At 43.3% G+C, this 19,231-nt stretch overlaps 1 protein-coding gene across 7 annotated transcripts; it reads right to left on the minus strand.

Annotated features, from left to right (window-relative positions):
- Window positions 1-380: 380 nt before the first annotated feature.
- On the minus strand, window positions 381-19,013 carry ktn1 (kinectin 1). Of its 7 annotated transcripts, none has more exons than XM_054613743.1 (36): window positions 18,866-19,010; window positions 14,405-15,105; window positions 14,139-14,309; window positions 13,908-14,030; window positions 13,674-13,804; window positions 13,443-13,547; window positions 13,166-13,306; window positions 12,915-13,021; window positions 12,435-12,579; window positions 11,291-11,387; window positions 10,984-11,168; window positions 10,674-10,763; window positions 10,532-10,569; window positions 10,344-10,434; window positions 10,043-10,111; window positions 9,900-9,937; window positions 9,695-9,785; window positions 9,485-9,553; window positions 9,350-9,387; window positions 8,866-8,956; window positions 8,633-8,745; window positions 8,452-8,548; window positions 8,168-8,208; window positions 7,956-8,046; window positions 7,106-7,192; window positions 5,561-5,650; window positions 5,366-5,437; window positions 5,178-5,267; window positions 5,005-5,097; window positions 4,826-4,894; window positions 4,116-4,199; window positions 3,612-3,695; window positions 1,970-2,053; window positions 1,761-1,856; window positions 1,538-1,648; window positions 381-1,414 (listed from the first exon to the last, which is right to left on the minus strand). In XM_054613743.1, exons 2-36 carry the CDS (start codon window positions 15,102-15,104, stop codon window positions 1,385-1,387), a joined length of 3,852 nt encoding a protein of 1,283 aa, XP_054469718.1. In that variant the 5' UTR covers window position 15,105; window positions 18,866-19,010; the 3' UTR covers window positions 381-1,384. The 7 variants fall into 7 exon arrangements, with proteins under 7 accessions (XP_054469718.1, XP_054469720.1, XP_054469719.1 ...); XM_054613745.1 differs by having other exon boundaries at window positions 13,917-14,033; XM_054613744.1 differs by having other exon boundaries at window positions 8,168-8,205; window positions 13,908-14,033.
- Between the last annotated feature and the right edge of the window lie 218 nt (window positions 19,014-19,231).

Consider the following 19,231-nt stretch of genomic DNA (forward strand, 5'->3'; position numbering starts at 1 on the left):
TTGAAACTTCCTTTCACATCTTCTTACTGATGGGAAGTATTTTGTAAAGAGCTTATGCAGGAGCTGTGAAAACAGTCTCCTGTTCTAAAAGATTATATTCCATGATGTCATCTTCTCTCCTGTTATACAAACACTTACCTGAAATAACACCACAACATAACAAACTTGTTTATCATGTACAGGTAAATCAGGCTAATGTTTTGCCAAGCAAGAATTACACCTGTCAGCATCAACAGAAGCTGTGTCATTTTCATTTGCACATTCAGGTTTTTCCAGGCTATGAATCACATCAGTGTGAAATGTCAACTAAGGTTGCATGCTGCCCCGCAGTGGTGGGGAGAAAGAAGTGCAGAGGAGGAGAAAGAAACACAGGATGCTGGTCAGATTCATCAAGCATCCCTTTTATTAACATCGCCTGTTACAAAAAGAACAAAATCTTCAGTGTTAATGAACTTAGCAACAACAGAGCGAGTGTTGATTACAAATGATATGGGACGCTTATTCCTAGAGTAGTTGCAGAAGGATTAAAAACCTCAACACTGTTGACCTGGCCTTCTCTTTCCACAGCCAGGGTCACAGGCTTCCTTCTCTCTGGAGCTGCAGTACAGACTTGACTACAATATGTCCATGCATCTCCATAGTTACAGTCACGTAGTGACCCTTCTGATATGCTGAGACCCCTTTTGACCTCCCTTCTCCCACCCAATACTGAGCCAAGGTATGCATGGAGCTATGAATTCATGAATGCACAATGATCCACAGTTTGTGATAGTTTTCTGGTCAGGAGTCAAACAGAGCAACAACATAGTGTAATTCAGCAGGTCCTAACTGATACATTAAAACAATACATATCTTTAAGTTATGAAAGAAAGTACTGAAACCCCAAAGTTTGTTTCAACAAGTTGGAAATTTGTATCACTGCCCTCTATTGACAAATAACAACAAATACTACTGTAGTATTCAAAAAGGATTTCATTGAAAAATGCAGGTGTTTTAAACAGAGGAATGGTTGCCACACAGTTTAAAATTATACTGGATGTCCTTTATTAAGTTAAGAATTAAAAATTAACTGGCGATGCTGCTCAAAAAGAGGAATGTGGTGGGAGTGGAGTAGTGTGTTTTGGTACAGTGTCTGGAGTGTTTGGAATTAACCGTAACCTTTACTTGCTCCCTTACGGCCAACAGTGAGACTACGAGGGGTTTGCCAGCGCCCCGGGCCAGTCAGTTGGCGGCTGCCTCCAGTACAGGTGAGGTGACGGAGGATGGGGAAAAAGGGGGAGCTGGGTGTGACAGTATGTTTGACCGGGTAGTGATGAGACCAAAGGTCAAAGGTGGTCTCTGTAGTGCAGTCAGGGTGGCTGCATGGGGGTCCGTCCTCCTCTGACTATACCTTGGGACGATCTTGGTCAGCCTCCTGGAGGAAAGCACAAATATACACTGTTCAGACTCCACATTCAAATACACTGTGGTGAGTGGAAAGCCGATGACACTACGTGGTTTCATTGGGCTGTGAGAACAGCACAGTAACATTCCTTACCCCTTCCTGTTTCTTGGCGAGTCGCCGGCTGACGCCTTGAAGCAGCTGCTGCAGTTCCTTGACTGTTTGGTTAAGTCCTGCAGTCATTTTCTCCTTTCTGTCAATCTCTTCCTGTCAGAGACAGAATGGCTGGTTAAGGGCTCAGTGTAACAACCTCATTAGCACACATGCAAAGACATACGCCATCGACTGCTACAACACTCGTACTGCTCCAGGCTCTTACTCTCTGTGACGACAGGCTGCTGTTCTCAATCACGGCATCAGCGTTGTCCGGCACTTTTGCGAGCTCGTCCTGGATCAGATCAAGAGACTGCTGGGCCTGGGAAAAGGACCACATAGATGACCTTAATAACTTGTTTACAATGTGGCCTGGAGTTGGACCCATATCAGCAGTCAGTAATAGAAGTTTAATCAAATACAAAGTATTCTTACCGTATACAGGTCACCGGCCACCTTTTGCCTCTCATTCTCTTCCGTCTCCAGCTTGGACACAGTGACGGTGAGCTGGGTTTTCAGCTGGAATCAAAACAGACACTCAGCACCTGATCAACAGCACATTTTAGCTTCCCAGTCACACCGGTGAATCCCATTTTGTATTTTACCATTTCCTGTTTATTCTGAGCCTCCTGCCAACATTAAAAAAGGGACAGTTCACCCCAAATCCAAAAATACTAATTGTTATGAGCAGTTTCAACAAGGTCTGTGGATTATCTTTTGGAAAGAGACATTGCTGTTGAGTTTTTAAAAATATATATATATTTTTTTTAAGCTTTGAGCACCACAAGCCCAGTACCACATAGTTCCATTATATTTGAGAAAGGCCAGACATCTCTACAACCGATACCTCCAAAACTAAGCAACTCACAATAAAACAACCTAGATTGATAAATAGTACTACAGATAGGAGGACATTATGCCTTTTGTGATTATGGAGTGAACTGTCCTTTTAACATACACTTCCTGTCCTTTTAAAAGTGCAAATGACAATGTAATGTACATTAAAGAGCTAAACATTTGCGCAGATTCTACAGTTTTTGCTTGTGACAATGTTCAAACCAAGAATAGCACTGTATAAAAAGAGTGCAAGTGGTTGCATTGGTGTGGGCATGTTGCTAAAGGTACAGGTGAGAGAATGAATCACCATCCTGGAAGTCCAGTTTAGGCATTACAGTTTTAAGGCATTACAGTCACCATACTAAGGTCATATAACTGGAAAGTTATCACCACAAGATGAAGAGTTTAACTACATCCTTCACCTTACATATTAACCTACTATTGCATACCCAATAGGCCAATGTATTGTTGCCAGACACTAGTTATGGAAGCAAAAGTTTGGCAATCCTGTGTCGCTTCTTTTGATTTTTTTATAAGACCTCATTGCAATTAATCTTGAGGCTACATATTTTTTAATAGTGCTATTGTCGGTCTGAATGCAGCCAATATATTGTCAATAATTTACTGACTACAACACTTCACAAAGACTACAGAAAAGTGTCCAGTGGCATTATGGCAAGACAAAGGTCCTGAGACTAACAGACAGACAGACAGACAGACAGACAGACAGACAGACAGACAGACAGACAGACAGACAGACAGACAGACAGACAGACAGACAGACAGACAGACAGACAAGGTTTGTGAGAAGGCTAAAGAGGGTTTAATAGTGTGCAGTTGAAGGTGTTGGGTAGAGTTATAGCAGAAGATGGACAAAATATTTTTGGACACCGCAGAAGGAAGGCAAGTTGACTAGTGCGCCATTTGTTAGATGCCTGACAAGTCAAACTGAAATGAAGTGCCAGTTTAGAAGGAGGAGTTAGTCTTGTAAGAATCCCAGAGTGTCAAGGTGAGTCATGACTCTCAACCTCTGCTACTTTACAGAGGCAAATGTTCTGGCTCCAGAAATAAGAGAGAATGTTAGTTAAGGGTTAAGTAAGTTCACTGAGGTTATGGAAGATGACCCGCACAAGCAGAAGATGGAGAGCCCCGCCTCGTAGCAGTCAGCCAAGAGCCACTGCTGAGCGCAATAAGGGATAGGTTTAAAAGGAGCTCTAGCTGGAGGGTGAGCCACGCTTACCAAAGTCAGCTCCTCATTCTGTCTGATAGCCTCTGTATATGAGCCATCAAGTCTGGTCTGCAATTCAGTCAACAGATCTTTGAGCTGAAATTAAGTTTGAGATGATGTGTTTAATGGGAGTTGGTCCAGGACAGCACCACCAGCACACAGGCTACGCAGTGATACGAGCTGATCGGACCATAAGACCTCTACCAAAAGGGAATGTTCTTACTATTAAGCAGAGCAGTGTAGTGAGAAATAAAGCACAGGATCCTGTTGTGTATGGCTGTGAACTACCAAAAGCAGTCTATTAAGTTAGCCTGTTAAGAGCTGACTATGTGAAGATTGTCTGTGCTTTCAGGTCAACAATGTTTGATATCCGTGTTGTGTGGATTTCATACATCACAAAATCAAAACACGCCATGAACATGAAGGTGACGCTCAACAGGGCTTGTTCTTTTGCCACAGGAGCTTAGGACATGATTGAGGATCACAAAAAGGTGAAGGAGTCATGTTTCTGCTCACCTCTCTCACTTCTGTTACATAGGTGGCACTCTCACGCTCCGCTCTCTCCAACTCAGACTCCAAGTGCTGCTTTTCTCTTCTCAGCTACAAAGCACAACAGAGGTTCAGAGTCACTTATGACCGAGACAAACGCATGTTAAAATGGACGAATATTTGAATTACAATAAGTTTTAGAAGGAATGCGAGGGTGTTAAGCTGCGGAAGAATTATCAAAACAAAAATTAAGTCCCATGTTTCCCAAACCCCTTTTCTTGACCCTGATGAAACACATCCTGAAGTCTAGGAAAGATGTGAAGGAGGATTCATAAGGGCTTCGGAAATCTAACTGCACTTACACTATGCAACGGTGGATATGTTTTAAGACCATTTATATATAACGCATATTAAAAAAAAGCGTAAAGTGACAAACTCACTGTTGTACCATTCAATTAAGGATTCCTGTCCAAAACAGAAATCACACCTCCGAAGAAAAATGTTTTCAATTTATCCATAATGTACAATTAGACAGGATCTGCGGATGTTATTGACGGCTGATTGTTTTTTCCAGTTTACCCTCTGCTAAAGGGGAGAAGGAAGCACTGAAGCACCTTTCCTTAGAGCTTAAATAATTTAAACAGCCACTTATTATTTCCATGTCATTTCCCTTTTAGAAACCTTCCTAAGCAAAAAAAATAGCCTTGATTTGAGAGGTGTGTTTTAAGTGGACTTACATTTTCCAACTCTGCTCCATCAGTTAGTCTCTCAACCTCTTGCTCCAGAGCTGTGACTTTCAGGCTCATCTAAAAGGAAGAGACAGAAGAATGATGCAATCAATTGCGCACACTGAGCAATATTCAGTGATCTGGTATTCAATCCGGGAGTTGGTTCCTGCTTAAACTGAACCACATACCTCTCTGAGCTCTCCCTGTGAGAGCTCCAGCTTCACCTTCCAGCGAGACTCCTCCTGCTCCACGCTGTTCTGGAGGCGCTGCAGGATGCCCTCCTGTGGATGCAGCAGGAATGACAGGTCAGTTTGGCAACAGACACCATTATAGAAGCACAAATGTTAAAACCTCATCTCACCGTCTCTGCCAACACCTTCTTGTACGTCTCACAGTCTTTCTGTAGAATCCTTTGGGCTTCTTCAGCTTCTTTCATCTTCTCAACCAGTCCCTAGTGTTAGAGATAGTGAGAGAGAGAAGTATTTGTTGCTAAAGTTTTCTTCAGTTTAAGAGGAAAGATGTTCAAATTTACATTTCAACTATATTTACCTTAGAGTCCCCTGATGCAGGGGTGGATTCAGCTACTGCCCCCTCAAATCTGTGGAGCCACTCCTGATGTTTCTAGTGAAAGGAAGAGATTAAGAGTAAATAAAGACATCATGAGACAGGATGTGAAGTGACATGGAGTAAGATAGGTATTCAAATACAACTGGCACAGAGGTAAAAATCTAATACTACCCATACCTGCTCACTGGGCAGAGGCACATGGGGCAGAAGTCTGTGCAGAACATCTCGACACTCGGCCTGACACATTGCCAGTGCTGTCTGGTTCTCCTACAAGGCCATAGGAGGGGGCAAAGAGGAAAAAGACAAAGAGAGAGGAGGAGAGATTGATCACCAACTGTTCAAATAGTTCAATCACTTCGAAGACATGGTCCAGTGGTCAGCAGAGCAATTATGACCACCGCTTTTCCATCTACTCTTCATGATATTGTTTAAAATCAGTCATCAAGTCATCCGTTGAGGCGCTCCAATCAATGTCACAGGAATGATTCACTTAATATAATCTTAAATTATAATTCTACAGCATTAGGATTAACGCTGTCTCACTCCTACTTTCAATTACCCGAAGAAAACATCAGCATCGCTCAACAGGCCACACCTACACCAAGTGTCAGGAACCTCAGATTCAGAGCATATCAAATGCTTCAGTCCTCCTGCAACCACAAATACATCAATTTGCTTTCATGTAATCGTACAAAGTACCTTGAAACTCTTCAATAAATAAAAAGGTAGCTATCAGTCCTCCCACAATAAGCAAGCATCATGCACTGTCACTCTGAGGCCTGAAGGGAGAACGTATGCCAAGCACAAGCCAGCTGGCGCTCTAACCGCTATTCACATTAACACACCGTGTCAAAGGCAGCCCTGAGACGACTGTATAGAGTTGAATACAACCAGCGTGCACTGACAGTACACAACAGCTGCCAAGGGACTCCCTGGCTCGGCTCTGAGGAGGTGCTTTCTACTGTACGCAAATGGCAGAGGAGCAACTGCTGAGCTGATGATTCAGCATGTACCTTTCCTAATTTAGGGGGAGGAGGGCAAAAATATACGCTCACTGTAACTGTTAATAGACCAGCTATCTGGTAGCCCACTCTATTTCTACACGAAGGGATCGGCAGCCACAAGAACTATACTGTACATTACACTTTAATGTTCTTACAAATATATTTCTTTTAAGTTTTAAATGGTCACATTTCCTTCAAAAAGAAAAAAACTGCAATAAAATCAAAGTGAATTAAACAGATTTTCATTGACCGATTAACTGGTAATATTGACAGCACGGATGTCAGAAAGCAGAATGAGGGGGGGGAAAACATGCTAGAAATGAGTCACATGACAGAAAGACAGGAAGCGGCAAAAACGATTACCATGATTCTCAGTCTAATGACATCTAGTGAAACAATCTCTAGGTCACTGCACACTCATTTCCAAGCATCAGTCTGAGCTTTGGGCAGGTTGAAATCTTCTATATGTTACAGAGCTTAAAGCCTATAACCTAGATTTGTTTGGGGAGTAGCTTAAATCAACTGCTCAACACAAAGCCAGTTGAGGGCAAACAGCAGAGGTGACAGTTAAGTAAATGAGTATGCAGCTTTGTTATGGATGGTGGCAAAAAAATTAAAATCTCACTGGGTCAATTATGGAAAAAAAACAAGATTTTTGTTTTGGGGGGATGCATCAGATTGGAACTAGCGTGAAGGAGACTGAGGTGGGGTGTCGAACCTTGACAGCTTTGCTGAGTTTCCCTTGAAGCATGGACTCGGTGGCTGACAGAGCTTCCATTGCAATCCAGTTTTTCTCCCGAAGCTCCTGTTTTGGTCAGTTCCAGAGAGATACTACCTTCAGTTCAGCCTCAGGAAAAATGCATTCAGTGACCCTTCAAATAACACTGGTATAGTAACAGAACAAACCGAATGCTTTTCTCATTTTAAGGTTGCTACACCCTGCTTTTCACCCATGCTCCAACAGCTAAATATAAGTGTGAACAAATAGCCTCGAGAGTCTCAATCTCGCACCTCATGTGGGTAAAAGCAACATGCACAAAACGCAAGATATATATTTTAACAATGTTCTGTGAGTGCTTTCTCTTCAAAATAAGGTAATAATATCGGCAGATATATACGGTAGATACAAAAAGGGTCCAAATATATACGCTTTTCAATTCAAACATGACTAGAAAATAAAAAGGTATGCGAGTTTCTAATGCTCTGACTCACCAACAAGCACCGACAAGCTTGCCGAAACATTCAAGGCCAATGTAGATCATAACAAGAGTAGGCTAGAAGCCAAGTTATGCAACGCTCAGCAATCCAAATCGAAATAGACCTCTGTACAGTCATGTTGAGAACACAACCTTAGCCTAAAAAACCTTTTCATTTGTTATTAAATGAACAAAAAAAGCAAAACAAGTGTGACTAAAAAAAAAGCACGTATGGATGCATGTATGCAACTCCAGAGTGAGGGGAGTTTTTGGGGGTTCCACACAAAAGGGAGGGGGATGATGTCTTGCAGGGCTTAACCAGAGCAGCTACTGGTGTAATACACTTCAGGTAATCGCTGTAGAAAAACCTACGTTGTTCTTCTTCCTATGAAGCTCCAGGGAGTCTCCCAGCTCGGCCAGCTCACCCTGCAGATCTGAGACCTGCTTCTCCTTCTCTGACAGCCTGAGAGACAACAACAACATAAATTACCACTTATTATGGATTATTGTGTAGTTAAAGAGCCTTTAAAATGAAATGATGTGGGAAATATGTATGTTATCATATAGCATGTAACATTACTCACGCTGTAAGCAGCTCTGGGCTTGGCACTTCAGTGTGAGACTGCTATTTGGAGGGGAAAAAGAGTCTGTTAAAACTATGAATGAATGAGAATTGCATCACTTTATGACTCTCATAGGAAAAACGCTGTAATTTAAGAACAAAGAACTGTCTAGTCTTTTCTGAGTCACTAGCCAAAAAAGCCCCTTCCCCCAACTTGATATCTTCTAATATCTAATCTTCCTGCTTCACACCATAACATATGTCACAATCCCAATTATTGAGCAGTTCTTTGAGATTGTTCCTCACCTGAAGATGAACCTGCTCCACCTTCTCACTCAGCTCCTTAGTTCTTGCCTCCAGCTCAGCCTGCAGCATCTGGATGTCCTGGTCCTTTGCTGCTAGCCTGTGGGTCAGACGTGCTCATCAGTAGTCTGTTTTGTGAGTCAATGCTAGAGGACTACATGTTGAAGTGTTGGTGTTAACTTACTGAGCCTGGAGTTCCTGGAGCTGGGCACCAGAACTGGTCAGCTCTTCTGAGATCGCCCTCTGTCTCAGCTGCTCCATCTCTGCCTGCAGGGCAACCAACTGCTGCTCCAGAGCCTGAGACAAAAAACTGCCTTAGACAAGAGCTCAAAGTAGGACAATAAAACATGAACAATATAAGGAAATCACTTCAAAATGCAAACCCAGTACTTTATTAATACAGAAAAGCCCCCCCACCTCAACCGTCTTCTCTCTGTTAGAGCTGCTTTCTTGTGCCGTCTGTAGACTCTCCTCCATTGATTTTAGCTTCCCATCCTTCTCTTTGATCCTATAAAGCAAAGTGAGCAAAGGTTCATCATACAGAACAGTTTGACGTCACACAGAATCTGCCGATTACCTTTATGATGCAACCCCCTACAAGAGGACATTTAACAATACACAGCCTGTCGTGCTAGTGGAGAATTGCTAACAGGTGTGTTTAGGGAGTGGCAGGAGGAATTTGTTTTAAAATGCTTACAGTAGAGTAGGCAGTGGCCTTTATGCTCATAACATGTACCTATGACTTGAGAGTATCAGCGAGTTGGCAAAGCTGGTGCCATTCGCTGACTGATGTTAAGGAAATAAAAGCGTTGTCTTTGCGTGTGGACGGGGTTGGGTGATCAGGCAATTATGTACCATTACTTTGACATTAAAATATCAAAGTCAACTTGATTAATCTTACGTAATCTGGAGTTCTTCCACCAGGGACTCTGATGATGCCTGTGATTGGTGGGGAAACAATTAAAAAATAATTTAGTACAAAATAAGGTGTGGAAAAAACATAAAATCCTTATAGTTAAGATTGGAGACAACTTGCCTGTTCTGCTTTCTTTCTCTTAAGGTCCTCCATTTCTTGTTTAAGCACCTCATTTTCTTCTCTTACGAACTGCATCAGGGAAAGAAATTACTTAAAGATTTTCCCCCATTAGGGTTTGTGATTACAAGGCAAGGAGAGGAATGCAGAGTCACTGAAAGCATGCTGAGGTCAGTCAAATGAGTGTGAGGCAGCACAAGAGAAAACAAACACCTTGAGCTCTTCTCCCTTATTCGCCACTTCAATCAGCCCCTTCTCAAGCAGGTCTTCTATGGTTTTCATGTTGTCCTCCTTTTCTCGGACACTGGGTAGGAAGCAATGTTTTAGAAGGTCATTCAGATAATCAGTACGAGTTATTATTAACAAGCCTAACCAGCTGAAGTACTCAGAATATGTTCCAGTGTTCACACACACCCACCTCTTCTCGAACTGGTCCAAAGCCAGTTGGGAGGCAGTCTGCATGGGGAGAGTCAAACAGAGAGGGTGTGTCAACCAAAAGAATGCACAACCACATACCGACCTTTTAAAGTTTGGAACAAACAATGAAGGTACACAGCTAACCTGATCAGAAATCTGTGCCTGCAGATTCTGAACCTCTGCCTTCATTGACACGTTCTCATTGTGCAAGGCCTGCAGACGATAAACAGGAAAGAGAAGTTTATAAAGCTGTAAAATAAATGATGTCCGTTTGGCAATGGAACTTAAAAACTATCTGCAAATGTGAACCAGCATGCCCGTTTTCTACACATGGTCTTCAATCCATACTCTCTCTCTCAACACAATGAGAGGCCTAGAACATGTTTAGCAAAATTCCAGCAGACTAATGAACCGATGCCATGTTAGTATAGGAAGCTGTAGATACCTGCATGTCAGTTTCTCTACCGGCCCCACTGCTCCTCTCAGCGTTTAGAGAATCCTCCAGACTCTTTCTCTGCAACTCCTTATCAGCCAATCTGAAAAGAGCAGGGCAAGTGTGAATGAGAAATGGCTTAACAATGTCAGTCATGCTGTCACTATGTCTGAAAAAAAGAAAAAAAAAATGTTTCTCACAGCTTCTGAAGCTCCTCAATGTGCGAGACATGGGTGACCTAAATGAGAAGGAAAAAAGATCTTATTAGCCTACATACATACAGTTAGGCAGACTGGCATCTTTTTCTTACTGAACATAAGTAAATGAGGTTAACCCATATACCTGTGAAGAGATCTGGGCCTGCAGGGTCTCATTCTGGACTTGCAGGGTCCCACTCTGGACCTGAAGACCGTTGTTTTCATTCACAAGATCCTGTTAAACACAGTCCGTATTAGTGTATACAAGAATTGTGTGTTGCTCTGCATCACAGAGAAATTCCCACTGCATTCCAATATTAACTGAAATGCATTTTAATTATCCATGAGTGTAGAACAATACGACAGCTCATTTTGATTTATACAAACATATAATTGGATACAACTCAAGCAAAGAGGTATTGTGTGTGTGATGTTGTGGTGGCGTGGTGGCTCACCTGAATCCGGGCTTGCAGTGCGTCATCAGGCATACTGTGCTGGGACATCTCCATAAGCTCCATCACTCTCTGCTCCAGTCGCTCTTTGGAAACCATGGCTTCAGTCAGGCTGCTGTGTAGGGTCTGGATCTCCTTGTTCTTGTTGTTCATCTCAGTCTCCACTACCAGAAGCTGTCCGTGAAGCTCTGCACCCACACATACACAGACACAGACAGACAATCAGCTGCTGAAGTAGCCCGGCGATTCACTGCAATGTAGCAGATGCATTAAGTTAAAAGGATCACATTTGTGTGATATATTTTATCACCTTTATTTGAGCCCTGAAGTTTCTCTCTCTCAGTATTGACATTGTGGAGGAAATTCTGCAGATCTTCCCAACGTCGCTTAGTATCCTGCAGTTGGGCCTGGGGATAGAGAGACATATCCAATTAGATGATCACTATTCTCCAACAAATTAAAATAGACATGTGGTGTACCGCCACAAAACACCAAGTAAACAAAAAAATGACATCCATCAATCTACTTCCATCTCACTGTCAACACTAAACTGTAGGGTCAAAGAAGGAGGTTGGTTTGAAATAAGGCCATTTGAATTTCTTCAAGCCTTTTCCCCCCAAGAATTCAAACACAGCTTTTGATCTGCCAAACTAAGTTAATGGCAAGTCCAAATTACAAAACATCTTGTAGATGTTTTAATTGATTTTTATAGTCTTATCAATATAGAACAAATAATTCCTGCACACTGTCTTCTTCACTTGCGTATAAATATCTTTTAGTAGCAACTTTTCGGTACGTAGACCTTCATCAGGTTATTTTACAAGGAAATGAGGATGCATGCCTTAAATAGAACTTGGGGTTTGTAAATAGGTTGGTAGACCAATCAGATTGCCCCAAGTGAAGAAGACAGTGTGCAGGAGGTTTTTGCTCTATATTGTCTACCTAAGGTATTCTTCTACACACCTGTCGTCCTGCTGGAGTGCAAAAGTTTTGCTCTTTTTATAGTCTTATCAATAATAAAAATAAAAAAAATTTAAAAAAGTTTTCATCAATATCTCAACCCTTGGCATCGCTCTCAGGTTCTTTACGGAGACACTTCTGTGTCAACCCAGCAACTAAAATTTCCGTCTTTGATTGTGATCAATGAAAAGACAGGAAAGGCTGATCTCAGTGTCTCACAGGAAAGTGTTCATACGCACAAAAGCCTCAAACATTCCAGCTTCCCAAGCCAACACAATCCTCCCAGCCCAGGTTCTGTTTCCCACACCGCTCCCGCCCCAGCACTTCGACTACAACCTCCTCCCATTTCCTCGGTAATGCTTCCACAGCCGCTAACCAGATTTGAAGCTGTGCGGCACGGTCAAAGGTTTTGCACAGCTCAGTTAATTTTTGTCTCGGCTGGGGAAACTGAAGCACAGGCTAAATAAACACATTGTGCATCTGGATTAGTGTACCTCCAGCTGGGACACATTCTGCTTGTAGTTGACCTCCAGTGACTGCCTCTGGCGCTCCTCCTGCTGAAGCTTGCCGTTGTTGTCTGCCAGCTCTTTCATCAGACCGGTGTACTCAGAACGCAGCTTGTTCAGCTCTGCAGAATTCCTATCAAGACAGACACGCACACATACACAAATGAGTGATGTGAAAATGGCTGATAGGGCATTATTGATGAATAAAACTACAAATAGCCTGTATGGGCCGTTTCCCATGCTGTAACTGTGCATACAGATGATCTCTTAATGTAAGCACCACATGCAGAAGAGATGGACGATAATGTTAAGATAGACTGTCTGAGTTAAAAGCAAAAGAAAATGATCTGGAATTCTAATTTGATTAGGATCACTAGTGTTGTTTCACCAAGAGGAGCAAATTAGACTTGTGTGACAATCTAGAGAGCATGACCAGTAGGGTATTATCTGTTGTAGTGCAACACTGACTTGCTCTCCATCTGGTTGGTGGCAGAGCTGACTGCGTCCCTCAAGATGCCGTTCTCCTGCTGCAGTCGAGAGATCTGGCTTTCCATCTGCTCCCTCACCTGCTGGAACTACACAACAAGAGAGGTAAGCCTTTAGAAGAACGCCAAAAAGGTCTGGGTTCATTCACATTTACCCTACAGTATTGATAACAGAGAGTGTTGTCTAATATAATTTAATAACTGTATTGTTAATAAAACAACAAAATTGGAAACCTTTATCTGCATGGTCTGAATCTCCTGGTAGCTGCCTTGTGCTTTGCCTTGCATGCTACCCAGTTCTTTCTCCATGACGGCACGTTGCTCACGCATCACGGACTCCACCCGGCCTGTCTTTTGCTTCTCAACCTGAAGCTCCTAAAGCACAGAAGTAAGAGGACATACGAAGTTCTTAACTGAAACAAATGGAATTACTCTATGCAGACAATACATTGGGAATTAAATCATTCATCATATCATATTATTATTATTCATCATATCAGGTAGTCCAGACCTGGCTAAGCTGTTTCACTTTGTCCTTGGCAATGGAAGCCTCCTCCTGCAGAGTTGTAAGAAGTCTCTCTCGTTCCTGTGCAGCTGGGTCAGGCCTGGCTGCAGACTGGTGGTGAGACACATGACGTTAAAACAGCGGGCATAGAAAGTCCAACTACAGTATCCTGCAAAATGCAAATAGTGTGATATCACACAACACCATATTGAAATGTAAGATTTATTAATCTCTCACTTTGTGCCATGCATCCAAGGCATTAGGGCTCTTCTCCCGGAGGAGAACCATCACACTGACAGCCTCAGCCTCTGACAGAGCCAGGCTGGACAGACCGGACAGCAGCTCCTTCAGCTTCACCTCCGTGTTCTCTGTTTTAAACACACAAGATAGGGGAAACAATTTAGCACATTACTATATGGCTGGAGAGGAATATATGGGATAGAAAAAAAGGAAGCAAATTCTGGAACAGACTTTTCTTGCCTTTGTCAGTCTCATTCTTCTGCTTCTTGCCACTCCCCTTGGATGGTACATCATCGTTATGGCCCGCTTGGTGGTTGGCAGGAGTTGCAGAGTCAACTAGAACATGGGCTTCATCTACTGGATTTGAGAAAAACTGGTTAATTATACATAATACAAGGTGATATGTTCAGGCTTTGGTTTGTGTCCATAAATATAATTTAGCATGTGGGACAGTTGCATCACCATTAGCAGGCTCGGTCTTCTGCTTCTTGGCAGAGTTCTTCTTCTTGCCACTGGTAGCAACTGGGGTTGCACCGTCCAGGACTCTGGTTTCAGCCAAAATGGGAGCCTCCTTCTTGACTGGAGCTGGATGCTGCTCAGCTATAACCTCTGGCTGCTGGTCATTCACTGTCACTTAAGAGAAATTCATTGAGTTGTTAGCAATTTCCATCTTTTCCACAAGAAAATAAGTGACACACTCACTTCTAACTGCGCTCTTAGATACTCACCAGGCTCTGTTTTTTGTTTCTTCTTGTCCTTTTTCTTCCCAGAGATCTGGGGAGGTGTCTGAGCCTGAACAGGAGCCTGAGCAGCTTGGACCTGGACTTGAACCTCAAGCTTGGGAGAGGGAGGGCTGGACTGTTTACCTGAAGCCAGAGTTTGCTCTGCTTTGCGACTAACTGGCTGTGAGCCGTTCACTTCAGGCCCAACAGAAGCTGCTGCAGCAGCGGCGGCGGCGGCAGCAGCAGCAGCCTTTGCAGCCTTTTTGTCCTTCTTCTTTCTCTCCCTCAGACTGGTAGGCGCCTCGGGTGTCACTGAAACCGGCACGTTGGGAATTGGTGAGGGTGGCGCAGGATCTGGTGTAGCTGCTGGTGCAGGTTCCTCCTCTAACTCCATGGAGGAGCTATTGGCCCCATCAGCAACATCAAAATCCCGAAGATCCTCTTCTGACTCTCCTCCACCTCCCCCACCTCCTCCCCCACCTCCTCCTCCACTGGCACTCTCCTTCTTCTTGCTCTTCTTCTTTTCATTCTTCTTTCGCGTTTCTGGCTTGGATGGTGGTACCTTGAGATCGCGTTTCTGCCTGGCCAGCACCTCATCGTAGGAGGTTTCCTTCATGAAGAGCCAGAAGAAGAGGAACATAAGGGCAATGACCAGGGAAGGGGCCAGGATGAGCAGGTACTGAGAGTCGTAGATATCCACCGCCATTCTGAAGAAAAAGAGAGACACAAGAAAAATTTAGGCCACTTGGCAAACAGTCAACACAGTATGGGATCTGCCTAAATGTTCCACATACTTAATGTATGACATTAAGGTAATGGATTTCTACTAAGAAAGGCAACCGGCAAATGCTGCTCAAATCCATAGATCACAAGAATGAAAATGAATCTGTGATTTGCCATGTATGACCTGGTGAAAGTATGACTTATGGTGAAGGCAATGTTGAGAGAGTGTGAATGTAAGGACTCTCACTGACACCCTGTCCTCTGTTAGTGATATGATCCAATTAGACAACACCACCCCGGCTTCACAGCTTAAATCCCCCATCTTTATATAGATTCATGTTCAATAAGGTTCATGTACTTGGCACCCAGCTTGGTGAGAGCCAGATAGAAAACTTCACTCATCGTTTAACAGGGGACCAAATAGGTTAAGAACATCTGAGAGACAACCAGGCTTATTTCACTTCGCTCCTTAAGCCCCCACACAGGCTATATGGTGGTATTTAAAACTCCTATCAAGATGGATTCGCAAGAAGCAAAAATACACCCACATGTAAGTGTCACCCAAAGGGGACTGCTGCAGCTGCAGCTTAACCCCTGCATGCTTCAAGCCAAAGGACAGGGGGTCTTCTTCCATTGCAGGCAAACAGAGTCAAGAGTCCCAAGACTTCATCAATTTAGCATCCACCAAAGCTAATAGCTTCATCACTAGGAGTACCTATAAACTAAAACAACTGTAAGCATTGTTGTCACTTCCTGGCATAAAATGACCCTGAATAGATAAGTGGACTTAGTATAAGTATATAAATGAAGGTGATTACTCAGACAAGTAATCCGATCAGTTTTAGAAAAATTCGGACCCTGACAAAAATGTTCAAAGAGGGACACTTTAGTCCCATCTTTTTTAATAAATATTTTTCCTGCAGCAGTCGTCCGTTGGATGGATGGATGTTTTGAAAAACTGGAACTTTTAGATTTAAATGTAGGCCTTGGGTTACGACAGCAGCGTTGCGTTGTCAACACTACAGAGTGGCACCAACAGTGAGTGACCTGAAGTGCTGCAAAATCCCATTTTATACCTAGGATCTGTGGAAGTAATATAGCGTAGGAGTCGGCGTTGTAGAGCAGACTTCTTCAGTAATTTGGATTAAGGAGATTACCCATGATAATACATTTAAGAATAACTTTCCACTGCAGGGCTTCCTGTGGACTGACAGACTTAGCCTTATAGTGTAATGTTGACCCTGTTTCAGTCCCATCTCACAAACCTCTTATTACATCTTCCACAACACACAAAAATGTACCAGGCCTGTTTTAATGTTAAATATTTGACATTTTATTCTGAAAAAAATATTAAGCCTTCTAAGCACAACATTTTTCCTCTGAGCATAGGCTAAAAAGCGGATTATGTAACATTTTTTAAATAGCTTTGACTCTGGTTTTCTGAATACATTGGATGATTTTACTAGTTTATTGAATGTTTTTGGCTGATACTTTCAATGATTATACACTTCCTCTGAGGTGTTGGTATGGCATTTGTATCAAAGAGCATGCATTCCTATACACTCCATAGACTACAGCCGAGGGTAAACCCATAAAAAAATATGTGACTAGATATATAGCAGTTCTCTTCTTGTCTTCTGTATAGTTTTCTTACTCATTACTTCATTGGAAGATGTGTCATATCACAAATGACAATACAGAAACCACACACTAAGGCAAAGAGCAAGCTAGAAAAATGCCTTTCAGTAGTCTGGAGATTTGGACTAAAATGTCTAAAACCTAGAAATGAATTAAATAGGCCAAGGTTTTATAAAATAAGACCAAAGCCATAAAGACACAATAGTACATTGTGCCCTCCATACACACCATGGTTGAACTGGGTTACAAGGTTTTAACTGCTATCTTTCAGTGGCTACTTAATAAGGAAGTTCTTTGTTTCTTCACATTCATTGTATGTTCCAGGAAACTCCCATGTCAGACCAAATGAAGCTATGAAATAACTCTCAAAGCAACATTGCTTCTTGACATATTAGGTATGGGTGGAGTGGGTGGAGTAAGTGGCGTAAACGTCTGAAGCCTGCTTGCTTTCTTTCAGTCAGTCAGTCCCAGGCCTCAGAGTGGAAGGTGCATGAGTTTCCTTGTGCAGGCATAGCCCTGTCCCAGCATCAAAATGAGCCTTGAGGACAAAGCCCTCTCGGGCCGTTGGCTCCCCGGAATCTAACCACTTGGCTGGCCAGGCCTCCTGATTTGGCAGACAGGGACAGAGAGGGAACTCCTGATAACTATTGGGCCTAAAAAGCAGTGCAGACAGCACTTGAGAACAAGTCCATGCAGCACTCTACACTTAGACTATGATGGTGCTAGTGCTCGGCAACATGGCTCAAAAGTTTATAATTATTAATATAATTACACTAAATGTCATAACAAATAAAACAGTTTACTAGTGCAAGTGTCATATGCTTAACAAATTAGTTTTAGGCATTAAAAACAGTACCAATAACAGTACCTTTTATCTAGAAAGTTTCAATGACTACAGATACAGATTGAAAAATACATAGTTTAGAGCAATGGGCGAGAGAACTGGGAGAGGACTGTCTTAATAGTTAAGCTGTAAGGATGACTAACTGATAATTGACCATTATAAAGTAATATACTAAACAGAAAGTAGCAAACTACACAGTGGGGCATCTGATTATAGTGGGAAAACACTGCTGGTCCTGATCATTTTTATATGAGTGTGGCTCATATAAAAATCAAATACAAACAAAACACCCTAGATAACAGCTTACCTACAGATAGACCTCAATGAAATTGACAGAGATGCCAACAAGCCACAAGACTGGAAAAGTTCAGGAATACCTTTACGGACTCTTAAGCCAAAGTTTCTAAAAGTGGGATCAAGGGGTGTTTTCCTTAGATTTCCAAAGAGAACCAAAAAAGTACTTTTGGTTCAAAGTTAATTTAGCATTTAAGTTATTTTAACAAACAAAAACTATCATCTGGACACAGTGTGACTTTCGTTTATTTAGCCACAACCCTATTCCAGATGTATAGTAGGGTTACCAACAAAAGTTTCATTCATTTTAAGTACCACAAATAAGATAAAACAACGAATTGTCTTCGATGTCCAGCAGGCCTCCTCAAAATCCAACCAGGACAGCTCACTGTGGTAGAGTACCAAATGTCCCAGCATGTCCAATCGTCGGCCTTGTGCACACTACTGAACCAAGACACGTAATGGCAGCTGCTCCTACACCAGGGAAGGACCTGCTCGCTGAGACAGCCTCATAGCAGAGCTGATCCATCTCCCCTGCTCACTCTCACATGAGCCTCGAAAGCGAAAGAAGAGCCTCGCACAACCCTAACCCAGGTGGGTGTCGGAGTGAGCTCATGTTATGAATGGGCTGGCTAACTCAGGAGCTAACCCACTGCCGGCCGCCACGTACCACCGTCGCCCACCAGACCGGTGCAGGTAACGTGACACATCCAGGGGGGGACAGACCACATGTTAGCGGCCCCTCACGGTGGTTTACCCCCCTAAACACCCGCATGGAGGCGTGGACGCTATGCCCCCACAGGCCTCCCTCTCTCCTGATAATCTGACCCGGGCTGCTGCCTCCTTCTTCCGCTCCAGTCCTGAGGCCGTGCCCAGGCCCGGGTAAAGAGCTTAGCCGAGCTACGGCCGGGACGAGCGGCCTTTTAAAGAAGGAAACAGCCCGCACACACCCGGTGAACACGGCCTACCTGTGGCTTCAGCTCTGCTCCGGTAACCGGTGGTGAAATGTGGTTGTTCTGCGTTGACTCTTGCAGACTTCCGACTTCCCAGGGCAGCTCCAGCCTGGCTTTCTTCTGCGCTATCCGTCACACTATCTGCTGTTTCTGGTTCGCGGGGGCGGGTCATAGACAGGCGTCAGGGGGGACGCTTGTTTTGGGACTCCGCGTACACCGCGAAGAGCCGGTAACACGCGTGGAAAGAAACAAGAGATCGCCCCGCCTCTTGGAGACAGCCCCGGCTCATAAATCTAACTGTCGGCAGAATCAAAGAGGGGAGTGGTCATGGCACTTCCTCCAAAGTCCTTAAAACACGAGCACATTATGTGTGGACTTGCA

The sequence above is a fragment of the Anoplopoma fimbria genome, chromosome 15, assembly GCF_027596085.1.
Source record: "Anoplopoma fimbria isolate UVic2021 breed Golden Eagle Sablefish chromosome 15, Afim_UVic_2022, whole genome shotgun sequence".
NCBI classification, from domain to species: domain Eukaryota; kingdom Metazoa; phylum Chordata; class Actinopteri; order Perciformes; family Anoplopomatidae; genus Anoplopoma; species Anoplopoma fimbria.

Excerpts from the sequence above, each read along its gene's own strand:
- ktn1 (XM_054613742.1), bottom strand. The coding sequence starts at position 15,104 with ATGGCGGTGGATATCTACGACTCTCAGTACCTGCTCATCCTGGCCCCT. Across the intron at positions 14,034-14,138 it reads GAAGACCGAGCCTGCTAATG|TAGATGAAGCCCATGTTCTA; the intron begins GTGATGCAACTG and ends TCTCAAATCCAG. Across the intron at positions 1,415-1,537 it reads TCGCCAAGAAACAGGAAGGG|GAGGCTGACCAAGATCGTCC; the intron begins GTAAGGAATGTT and ends GCTTTCCTCCAG.